The sequence below is a fragment of the Emydura macquarii genome, unplaced genomic scaffold (assembly GCF_026122565.2).
Source record: "Emydura macquarii macquarii isolate MOO-44397 ecotype Brisbane River unplaced genomic scaffold, CSIRO-AGI_Emac_v2 contig_2205, whole genome shotgun sequence".
Classification (NCBI taxonomy): domain Eukaryota; kingdom Metazoa; phylum Chordata; order Testudines; family Chelidae; genus Emydura; species Emydura macquarii.
In genome coordinates this window covers 23,119,016-23,131,693 of record NW_027132342.1, presented here as the reverse complement: position 1 = coordinate 23,131,693, position 12,678 = coordinate 23,119,016, and the positions used below count along the sequence as shown (strand labels likewise).

Here is a 12,678-nt window from a genome sequence, read left to right as displayed (position 1 = left end):
GTATTATTCACTGAATGCTGCAAACGTGGCAAAGATGAGAAAATAGTTAAAAGAAGAAATGGAAGGATAGCTCCTTAATAACATACGGCTGCAGTGCCCATTTAATGCATCTTTTAGCCAAAGACTTACATACGTCTTTCTCCAGAAATAAAAGAAAATGTCGTTGAAGTCACAAAATACTTCCGTAACAACCATTTTGCTTCAGCTTCACTGAAGAGAGGAGGATTCCAACTAATTCTCCCTCAAGATGTTCGATGGAATTCTGTGATTGTTTTGAACAATTTATTAAGAACTGGCCTATTCTCATAAAACTTTTTGTGAAGAAAACCGTGACAAAATAGATTAAAGTATCTCATCCAAAGTATCTAACGTTGAATTAAAGAGGAATGTAAAGGATATGCTCAGTATACTGAAGCCTATATACATAGCCTTAAACAAATTTCAGGTAAATTGTTGCTGCATTGCTGATGCTGTCGAAATTTGGAAGGGATTTCAAGAGACATTGAAGGAAGAAAGTTAAACTGCAGGCAATAAAGAAGCGAATGGATCAAGCACTAACTCCACCTCATTTTCTTGCGAACATTCTTGACACCAGATATAAAGGTAGATGCCTAACTTCTGAAGAAGATGATGCTGCCATGGCATGGGCATCTCAAAATCACTCCTCAATTATAATAAATTTCAGGGCTGCAGCGGAACCATTTAAACAGTACATGTTTACTGATGATGTTTTGAACAAAGTCACTCCCCTGAATTGATGGAAATAATTAGCCAGGCACTTTGAAACAGAGTTTCTTCAGTTGCTAAGCCAACTTTTCACAGCAGTAGCTTCCTCTGCAAACACAGAGTGAATATTTTCATCATTTGGTATTATTCACTCAAAGCTAAGAAATCAACTGGGAGTTGAAAAAGCAGGAAAACTCATATTTCTGTTTCAGTCTATGAATAAATACAACAGTGGGAGTGCAGAAGATGAGAGCTAGTTGTAGAAGTTTTAAGGACAGCATATGTTTAGTATTGTGATGACTTGTCTGTTAGAGTTAATAAACATTTTTTTTTTTTTTTTTTTTTTTTTTAAAGAGTTTAAGGACAGCCGTCAGCCGGCAACTTAGGAGACTGCTGCAGCTGCAAATGTGAAACATTTATGTAACATTTAAGATTTAGTTCAATAAAATATAAGTGCTATTGTATGTGTGTGTGATTTAGTTCTTACCATTCCTAATGTACTGCTGCTGCATCTGCAGCTTGACATAGGTAATTAGTATTATATACTATTTCCTAAATTAATAAAAATCAAGTTGTCTAAAAAATTACACAAAATATAACCTCCTAGATGTTGTAAAATGCTGTATTGAGTTGTAAATTAACGTTTTAGTGATCAGATTTGCATTACTGTTTAAGAAATATGTGAAGAAATATTAGTGGGAAACTTGATTTAAATAAATGATTTTCTTGGTGATTTAAATCATGATTTAAATCGCCTTGATTTAAATCAATCCACCCTGCACACAAGTAGCTCCATCAACATTCTGCTTTCAATATTTTTCACATGCTACACATCTAGAACACACAGAAGCCCACCAAGGACGCATAATCACATAGAATGAACCCTTTAAATTACAACTCAATAACAAGAAAAGAAGAAAGACAATTGTTGCAGCTTATGTTGAACCCGGAAAAAATTATTTCATACTATCATGTTCTCTCTGCTGGTTCTGAAGCAGCATCTAACTAGGCTCTTTTTCCCAAAGCTGAGATTACACTAAAGCATTGAATGCAGAATCAAGGGAGTGAACAAAAACAAGAAAGCTCCTTCCTCAGCTAGCAGATGCTGGGAAATCTCAGAGGGCATTCATACAATCCAGGAAAGGCAGTTACAAGGGTGATCCTTGCCAACCCACAAAACATTGATGAGTTCCCAAAGTGAGCCATCTCAAATCTTTCAAAGTACAGAATTGCTTACAGTATTGTTGTAGCCATATTGGTCCCAGGATATTACAGAAACAAGGTGGGTGAGGGAATATCTTTTAATGGACTAACTTCTGTATTGAAGACAGAGATAAAACCTCACTGGCATAAATATATACTGATATTCAACTCAAATATTCCTGTAGCACACATACCACCAGTGTTAGACCCACGTCTCATGTACTCTCTGATACACTAGACCTAATGGCACTCCATCAGCTGTGAGTAAATTCTAAAACAGAAGCGTTTACTGAATTAAATATAAAAAGGAATAATACATTTAATATTAAAATAAATAGTACAAGGAATAATGTACTAATTGTAATACAAATCTGTTTCAGAATGCTTTTCAAATTATGTTGCCACCAAATTTTCCATTTAAATGTGCTACAGAATTCTGTATCACCAATGTATAGCATTTTAACAGCTGCTGTCACAGGTAAGTAAAAACAAAAAAGGTGAAGCTGGAGATTTGAAAACTGTTTCAAAGAAAGATGGGGCTTTTGGCACTGGGAGATGAAAATGGCTTAGATTTTTGTCATGCGGGAGGCAGTTAACCCTTTTAGTTATTATTTGTAAAATAGCAGGTAAAATAAAATTCAAATAGAAGGGTGATTTTTTTAAGTTGAAGATGTCCCTTTAAGTTGCCATTGTTAAGCTTACAGAGTTAACATCCTATTAACATGAATAGGACAATTCATATGATACAGGGTTGCTTTAGACAGTACTGCATCGATTCAAATTTGGAAGGTTTTCGTCATACTTCTAAATGCTAGAACCTTTATTTTAAATGAAAGCTTATTCCACAGAAGAATGTGGATCTTGCAGGCATTAATATGGTCATATAACTGCAGAAGACAGGGGGCACTGAGTTAGACCACACCCTGTGACTAAACTTTCCTTTCTAGGAAAAGTTAGAGAGAAACTGGTAGTAAGCCAACTTCAGCAACACCTCACCCTTGTCAGTATCTTGGATACATGTCACTCAAGCTTCAGACCCAAATGTGTTAAGGAGATTTACTGATGCACCACCTCTTTATAGCCAGAAATAGAACAAATATCCACACTGATACTCAGACCTATTGGCAGCCTTTGACCCCACTGATCTGTGGACTCACACAGAAGACCTAGAAGGGGAGGAAGCACTAAGTATATTTTGCTCATTCCTCTAGACTGATCCCCAGAAGATCCTGATGAACTATTTTTCCTCCATAAGAGCTCTGTTACTTGTGGAATCACACAAAGATCAAGATTTTCCCCATATATTCAACATGTATTTCAAACAATAGGGGAGATTGTGAGATGATATGGTCTTTAATGTCAGCAGTATGTAGATGACAGCCAGCTCTGCACCTCATTATCAACAGTGAATAATGGCATTACTCAGATGTCTCAGTGACCTAATAAGGTAAGTACATTAATGAAATTGAGATTCTTCAAGCAGATGGTTCTGTGCAGGTAAAAGAGAAGTGATACTGGTAGGAAGAGACCAACACTGAAGAATTAGCAGCAGCCTAAACCACTGAAGGTATCTATGCTTTCATGATCAAGGTGGAGTGCAGTATGAGGCTTATCAGTCTTTAATTAGGTTCTTATACTATACCCATCACCATAGGATCTGAGGTCTTCATAAGTATTAGAAAAACAAAAACAGCAGTCTCTCTTGATCTCTCTGTCTTTCCTCCTCCCTCTCCCCACTTTCTTCCTTCCTCATTGGGAGGAGTAACTCACCCTGCATATATGGAGGGTTTTTTTTAATACTAAAAGTAATAAAATGACTGTGAGAAAGCTAAGTCAAAGAGTCATCCCTGGCATGAAAATCACAGGTGTAGCCAGAAATACTTTTCATCATTTTTAGCTAGCCTAAAGACAGAAGCCCTTTCATAGGCTGACCTGGTAAACAAACCTCATCTTCATCACTTCCACACGGGAATACTGAAATGGAAACAATGCTAAAGGCCATACTGAAGCTGCAATAGGTCCAAAACGCATGTTGAGTCTGACTCTCACGATCTTCAGACTGTAATAGAAGACTCATCTCAATTACCTCAGTGAGGGTAGCTATAGAATGGCCAAGAGTTTCCTTCACTGAGTTAAAGTACATCCCACTTCAATGAAAAAAGTAGCATAAACAAATAAATGAAGGTACTTGCAGAGAGAATTTATGTTTCCAATTTCTGTACATAGCACCTAGAGAACAGTGATAGACTAATTACACCTAAGACACAGATGGATATTCTGGGTGGTGAATTCAATTGTGATTCTATAGTACTATAATAAGGGAAATTACTTCCGTTTTTTCACACATTCGAGTGACAAAAGTTTTGCAAGCATAAGTGCTAGTGTAGACAAAGCCTTAGGTAGCCTGTGGGTTATTCCCCTACCAAATATCAAAGGTCTGCTGCAAACAAAAGAGGGGCAAAAGCTTCTCAAAGAAAATCTCATAAAAACTTTTTTGTAATGGAAAGTGTTAAGCAACTTGAACATAGAGAGGGGTCATTACCAGCTTTCCCAATATAAACAGGGTCTGAATAAGCTCTCTCTTGACATCTGGTGATGAGTTGGGGAAAAGGACTTCTGGAACCAACCTTCATTGCATGGGCACACCCACACTGCCTTCATGCTCAGCATGATGGACTGCTTTGCCAAATGATCACTTTTAGCTGGTGTCATCACAAGTCACTTTGTTATTGGAGGAGGGATACTAAAAGGTAGTTATCCTTGTTGTCTGAATCAAAGGCAGCAGAACTGTGCTTGGCATACTCTGATTGAGGGACTCACCCTCAAATAAACTGCACGTGCTAGGCAGGAGATGTAGGTGCCAAAGCCCAGCAGAATAGAAAAAGAGTGGGGACAGGTATTTGTACCCGGGGGTGTGGATCCTGCCTAAGGGTCCTAGACACCCTTTGACCTCTCCTCTCTCCCCTATTTAATAACAGAGCTGATTAAGACTCAACTGAGAATCTTGTTACACACCACAGACCTGAAATCATTGATGATCAGGTCTAAGCATAAGACTGACTTTGGGACAGTGTCGCTGATGCAAGAGACTGCTCAGTGTGCATTAGCAGTGAAGCTCCCCCACTAACAGCTGAAATCAAGGAGAGTTAAGTGATGGGACCTCAAGACATACCAAAGTGGCAAGCAGAGCAGCTGGCAGAGCAGAGTAGCGAGCAGCTGTTGGAGCGGTGAGCAAGTGCCCGGATAGCAGAGTGAGCAAAGTGCCTTCCTTCCCCGAGATCCCCCCTCCTCGACCAGGGTGGGAGGTGAACCCTGCAGAAGCACCTCTGAACTCTGTGTCTTCACTGACCAAGGACAACAACTGTGAATGGGATGCGGTGATGGGAGGGGCACTTTAAAGGAACTTTTGGTTGCTGGATTTAAGAACCTGAAGCAAAAGGACAATGCCCAACGGATTCTGTGATGGGTGTTTTGCTCATGGTTTTATGTTATGAATCCTGCTTCTGGTGTTTTCCCAAGTCAATGGCAAGTTACTTTACCCCTTTAATTAAAAATTCATTTTCTATACTCAGAATCTGTGCTTGTGAGATGGGAAGTATTGCCTCTAGAGGTGCCCAAGGGATGGTATGTAATTGTCCCAGGTTTTGTGTTGTATTGTTGAAAAGGAACCCCTAGATATTGAACCTGGCTCTTGTGCTGCCAACTCCAACAGACAGAAGGGTTACACCTATAATACATGAAACAGTGAGAACAGTCACAAATAAACAAGCCCAGCCTATTTACAGAAAAAAAGAGAGATTGTAACACCCTGTTTATTAGGATACTGTTATCTGAGGTCTAAAAAAAGGCCAAAAAGCATGTACCAAAGTTATGCTAAGGACCACTATAAAAGCCTGTGTTCTCAGCTGAGACAACTCAGAGTAATCTGGAAAGGGCGGTCATTGTTTTTGTCAGGTTGGTTTTGTTTACCCAGTCTAAGCTGTTTTTCTTCTTTAACTTTTCTTTATTTTCCACTCCAAGTTAGTGGTTGAATGAGCATAAAGCTTACTGAACCTCAGCTCACACTGTTCTTTAAGCCCAATAAAGTATCCTAGATTGTCCTATGAGCAGACAAGGGCTCTGTTTCTGCTGGAACTGATACATTGAGAGGGAGGAAAGAAGGAGCTATTTTAGAACTGTGAAAGGAGCACCTGTTCTGATACCTTTTCCTTATTGCTATTATGGTAGTGCCTAGGGGCCCCAGCCAAGATCAAGGCCCCATTGTGCTACGATCTCGTCTACTTTTTATCTATGTCTGGTTTGGAAAAACTGTTTTGACAAACCCAATAGCTCTGTAAGTCAATAATTTTTGTTTTAACCCATTAAATTCCATCATTTAAGAAAATGGTTAAGAAATACTGATTTTTAACTTGCAATTTTTTCCTGTGCTTAAAGCAACACAGTAGTAAGTTATATGTGAGAAAGAACCCTGAAGTACTGAGAACTAGCATGAGAAATAAGTCTGAAGTTTAGTGCACCTAACTGCTAGTGCTACAATATATCTAATTAATACAAAACCACAAACAGAACACACACACTGGAAAACTGAAAAATCATTTCAAGAGTTAGAGATTGAGAGACAATTAGCATATGCTTTGCAAATCACTATTCATAAAACAATTTGTTTCCCTTTTGCTAGAAAGCATGCATATAGCCAATCATATATACAGACTCCACTATATACGATTTTAATTTCCTAGGGAAAATATTTCTGATATTACTGGAAAGTTGTCTCTATTCTCCATTGTCATATCAGATCGGGCATTTTATTGATGTGACAGATTTCTTTATTTAACTGCATCAAGCTAAGTAGAAACCTAATCCTGTTCCTTTTACTCATGCTGAGCAAAGCTTTCTCCCACAAATAGTCCCATTGATTTCAGAATTAGTACAAGTGTCAAAATGGGGTCCAGATTTTGTGAAAGAATAGGTCTACTATGTTGTAAGTGTAATGTGGGCAATAACAAACCCATATTTATACAAATTTGAAATTGTCAGTTATACCTTACCAGAGAGTTTAAAACGCCTCAAAATGTTAAGGTTTGAAAGATCTGTTGTTCTGTTGTGTTCCAGTAAGCATCTTTACAACTCATTAGAAACCGACCTCAAATTACAGAATAAAAAATAATCTAGGGACTCAATTCTGACCTAACATATGTAGATGTGGATTTATATTATAAAGCCAACTACTGCGCACACAGCTGATTTTATGCAGGCCCAAGTATCAAATACAAACGAGATCTTAATGCAAAATACAAAGATTGTGGTTCTATTTCTCCTCTCAGAGTGCATACAATTTATTAACACATCACTAACAGTAGATATAATGCTGTATTATGAAAAAAATACACCTCCACTGCATACAGGAACTTAGAGCCTTTGAACTACAAACTTCTCAATCTTCACATATGAAACTACCACTTCTTGAGAAAAAGTATGGGCTTGATCTGAAAATGTGTGTTTAACTCCATCAACTCCTATTCAGTTCATTGGAAGTTGAGGAAGCTGACCATCATAGAGGCTCAGGCTCTAAAAGAAGGCCTGCAATTTCATGTACGATCATGGTTAACAAACTGAATCTGTATAAATGACATCTTGGTATTCCATTTCTATTCTCAAAGTGTTCTATTGTGTTCAGGTCATCACAAGATTTCTCAAACAATCATCAATGCAACTATAAAAATCAGAAAAAATAAAGCTGTATCATTTCTGCTTAATACATCACAACTACTACTAATCTTTAAGGGGTAGACAGAGCCAAGATTCTGCATCAAAATTTAGCTAACAAATCTGTTGTTGATGCATATGGCAGAAGAGAATTCAGCTGTCTTCCACAGCTATATTTGGTTTTTTTTTTTTATTTGCTATTTATTACTATTGGCAGCAGTAAAAGCATATTTTGTAAATCATATATGACTTGAAAGACACATATGGAGCATATAAGAAGAGTAATAAAGTGCTAGCTAGCCAGAGCAGTTTTTCTAATCATAAACACAAACTCTGAAGGGCTGCCAATGTTGTGGTGTCACCACAGATTCTGACTACTTAGTGGCTTTTTGGTTCCCTCTTTTAGAGCAGTAAAACCAAATTATTTAATTGAATTTAAAAAACCCTCCCATTTATCAGCTCGTCACTACATTCTGTAACAGCTGACATCTCTGGTTACAGTTTTTATCTTTTGCACACAAGTTTGTGCAAATATGCATGTACACACCCAGGACTGAGTTCATACTTTACAAGAGTATTGGCCTTTACCAAAACGAATTAGATAATCAATCACAGAGACAGTACAAAAACTGTAACCCTCTGACTGCCAGACACAGATGGCATGAATTGTTACATTGCATCTTCCTGCGCTGTGCCAGTGTGCAAAATAATTCAGATTTCACAGCCATGGGGCTACACATGTACTGCTTTGTTTGTAATACACTAAAGGGCTAACAGACCAGCAAAGGTGTTTTGCATCTGAATGACCTCAGATTTCAAAATGCTCTTTTGTTCACTCAGTCAGTATAGTCATCCTTTCCTATGTCAGGGATTTTCTTATCCCAGATTACTCACTTGCCCTATGAAGTACAGCGCCTGCTAAAATTTCACTACTGTTCTGGATTCCTTGTCATCCCAGACAAATGTGGTGTGTCTCTGGAGCTGTCTCGAATAGGCAGAGAAGACTGTGCGCACTGTGCTCCATGACATCAGCCATGCTGCTGCTTGCTCCTCCCACATACAACGTGTCAAGTACAATTTACAACCCAACCCGCTGCTCCCTCTTCTTCTTCTGGCCAGTGACCATAGCTCAGCTCTCCCTCTCACACCCCTCAGTCAGTCACCTTCCGAACAACTTTACCTTGAACGATCCCTAAATATACCTGGGAACTGTTTATGCTAAAAAATCCACCCCACCTTGTATTTAGCTGTGACACTCTAAGGACATTTTGTCCAGTCAAAGATATGAGCTCACCCTCCTTGTCTCTCTACCTGTCCAACTACACACTGTCTGCTGCTAGGACAGTGGCCGGGGCGCAGACAGAGCTTTGCCCTCTGCCACAGCTCAAGGCGCTAAATGGACAGGCTGGGTTGCGAGGCTGCCTTGCATCCTGCAGCGCTGGGGGGAGGCTCTAGGAATCTGGGGGTGGCTGGAGGGGAACCAGCCCTGCCAGTGTGACTCATCCCGACTCTTCTAGGCCAGCCAAAGCGCACCCCAGAGCTCTTCTCTCTCTCTCACGGGTGTTTCCCAGGAGCCCGCACCTTGGCACCCACGCGAGCAGATTTTTTCTTACCCTGTAACTTCAAATCCTACAACACAGCTGCCAGCCCCCTACGGCTCCCCCAGCTCCTCCCACGGGCGGGTCGCTCACGGGACCCCAGCTCCAACAGGAGCTGAGCGAAGCCTTGTCCCCCCCCCTGCTGGTCCCAGCGAAGCGGGGGTAGACAGGGGAGCCCGGCGGGCCTCGCACATCCCGGAGCCCGCGGGGAGGGGGCGCCCCGGCCCGGCACTGACCTGGAGAGGTGCTTGAGGATCTGCTTCTTGATAATCCCCGCCATGGCCCGGCGCCGACCGCTCCCTGCGAGCCTCACGGGAACCAACCGGGGCCGGGAGCGTGGCTCATCCCTGCGCTGCCTCCTCCCCGGGTCAGGGTCCGGAGCGGAGCCGCCTCCAGTCCGCTCAAGCTCCCGCCGCCATCTTGGCTGCACCGTCACCTAGTGACAGCGAGAAGGGGCGGTGCCGGGCAGAGCCGGAGCAGCCTCCCGAGTCCTGCAGTTGGGCGCCGTTGCCTCGGGGGCGGGCGGGGCGGCCACGGGACTCAGAGGAGGGAAAACCCTGTTCCCCCTCGCACCTGGCTGCATTAGGACGCAGGAGCCTGGGGGACCCCCGAGAGAGGGAGGCACCCCATCCTGCCTCCCAACCCGCGCCCCTCTCGCCCCAACCAGCTTCCCCCTTCACACCCGAGCATCCTCCCTCCTCAGCCTGCCTCATCCTCAACCAGCCTTCCTCCCTCATATCCCCTCCAGCCCCCGGCCCCTTCTCGCTTCTTAACCACCCCTCCTTCCATCGCTACACCAGGCACACAATGCCAAAAGAAATACCCATAAAGCCCACAGAAAGATATCATAGATATAAGCTGTAAACTTCACCCTAATAAGATCTACTAAAGAGAAATCTCTTCAGTATTTCAGATTGTGCCTCTGATAATCTGAATTTCCCAGCAATTGCTCAAATCCCAGATTTTTAAAAAAAGATCTCTTAATCTGACTAAGACTCTACACAGTGAGATGAAATACATAGATTACTTCCTTGCTTTGGAGACCAGTTCACCTAAAACTGCAGTTAATCTCTAAGTGATCTCTAAGAGCTTTACTCTGCCATCAAGCCATCCGGCAACAACTCATATGACCTGAAAAAGAGTTCTGCTTAAACTCAAAAGCTCTCACCAACAGAAATTGATCCAATAAAATACATTACTTTGCCTACCTTGTCTCTCTAACAACCCATTTTCTCATTCTAGGGCTTTCCACCCAAAAATATACAAAATGGCATCCTGGAGCGTTACAGTGATGATTTTGTGGAACACCTTAGTTAACTAAACAAGATTACCTCAGTACAAAAGTTGTCTATGGCAAAACTGGCAAGTTTTAAAAGTCCAACCAGAGTACCACAGCAATTGTTGATGACACCTCTAGAATATATTCTAGGAATGCAGAGATCAGTTTTATAACACATCATACTACATTGCTCAGGAATCTCAGATTCCTGAATTACTGAAGACACTTTATTCTTTTTACTTTTACTACATATAATAAATAAGTAGTGTACTTGAAAAGACTCTAGAACATATTAGGCTTTTAGACAGAAGTTCTATGTGTGCAGCAGTAGATAAATATGGGTTCTTTTAATAAATAGGTCATGGAAATGGAAGGTTTCAGTTGATTTTTCAGAGGCATTTAGGGATTGGTCAGTAGTTGTTTCATGTAATGAATACCACATTGCACGCTAACATGTCTTTAAAGTGGGGATGAATTGTGAATTTCTCATACACCTCTATTCATACTTTCAAGGTCCATTTTTTCCATTAGAGAATGAAGTTTGCTCAGTAATTTCTTCGGCTGGTTATAGTAATGTTGGTGAGCAAAGTAGCTGTATAAGTGATTGTTATGGTGCAGCCATTTAAGGGCTATATTTATTTTCTCAATAATATATTTGTTCTTGCTAGATTACTTTGTCTCTAGTAGGTACTCCATTAACTAAAATAACTAGGTTATCATGAGTGTCATGTAATGTATATAGTCTTTAATTAGTAATGGAAAATATATCACATTGTTTTAGTTCCTAGAAATTTAGGAACTCTAGATAGAATAACATGTTCTGGTTGAAGTAAAAGGAATTGCTGGTCTGATGTTGAAACTGCAATTTTTCTAGCTGCTAAAAAAAGAGTGAAAATATAAGTTTGAGTTCAATATAACATTACCAAATAAGTACGTGTGATGTCAGCTAGTAGTGGAGTTTGGCGTGGGGCAGGAGGGAAACATGAACAAAACAGCAAAGTCTAAATTAAATTAACTAAATTGTATTTTTCCCCATTTCATACACTATGAGCATAGAAAAATTTGCAGTAGCCATTCTGACATTTTGCCCCTCTACCACTAGTCTAAGCCGTATATTCTCAATAAAATGTAATAATGACAAAGCTGGGGAGTGATAACTTGTGTATCTGTTATATATTAAGAATTCCAATGGATAGCTGAACATTTGGACTATAGTACAAGAATGCTAAAGACCTAAAATATGTCACAGTTATAACTTTTAAAAACATTGTGTGTTTCTGTTTTCTGGGGTTTTTTTTAATTAATTAATTTTGATAGCATATATTACTTTAGCAATTGAGAGACGTGTTAGGAAAGCAGCCCACATTTTAAAGTGCCCTTTATTTAATGTTAAAAGGAAACCAGAAACTGCTGAACTGGAAAATAGACTTCTGATAATTCCAGTGACCTCCCTTCAAGAACCAAAAAATAGATCTGTTAAAGCAAGGATTAAGGATGCTGTCATTAAGACATTGACATGGAGTACATAAAGCGGATTGGTCTAAACCAGATTGTCTTGCATTCTGCTGCCAATCCTGGCTTGAGAGAAGAGATCTCTATTTTTGAATCATATGGAAACATTTTTATATCAATCATTTTCTAAGGCCAGTATTTGCGAGAAAGTCAGTTATATTAAAGAGGGATGAGAATATTATCAGGCTTTTCTTACATTACTGGATAATAACAAAAATGCAAACTATGTTAAACTAAAAAAACCCATAAAATCCATCATACTGGGATTGTACTCATTGGGCATTTGACATGGACTTCAGTGAGACAAGATCTGATCAATCACCAACCACAAGAAATAGCATTACTGTAGTTCTTACAGTATTTGGGGTAAAAGGTCTGCTTGTAGGCACTGAAAGGGTTAATATTGTAGTTCAGTGTCACTATCTTTGCACTTTTGGGTTACCAAGAACGAAGCACTTACCTCCGTTAGAACTAGACATACCTCTCTCTGCTCTGTGCTCACACCTGCACAACAGAACAAAAAGGAAAAGACAGAGAATTAAAAATGGAATTTATGTTTTTGTCTATCTTTAAGTGTTTATTTACATATGTCTAATACAGTATTGCTAATTCAAAGCAATACCAATGAACCTTACCTATGACTTGTCTAGCATG

At 40.0% G+C, this 12,678-nt stretch overlaps 1 protein-coding gene across 2 annotated transcripts in view; it reads right to left on the bottom strand.

The window, feature by feature from the left end:
* The window catches only part of BLTP3B (bridge-like lipid transfer protein family member 3B), a 95,543-nt gene extending 85,905 nt beyond the window's left edge, over positions 1-9,638 (bottom strand). Inside the window, exon 1 of one of the 2 annotated variants that reach the window (XM_067559734.1) lies at positions 9,470-9,638. In XM_067559734.1, coding sequence (XP_067415835.1) covers positions 9,470-9,513 — 44 coding nt within the window. In that variant the 5' untranslated portion in view covers positions 9,514-9,638. The remainder of the gene's footprint in view (positions 1-9,469) is intronic. The other variant, XM_067559736.1, reaches the window with a different exon arrangement.
* Positions 9,639-12,678: the final 3,040 nt, after the last annotated feature.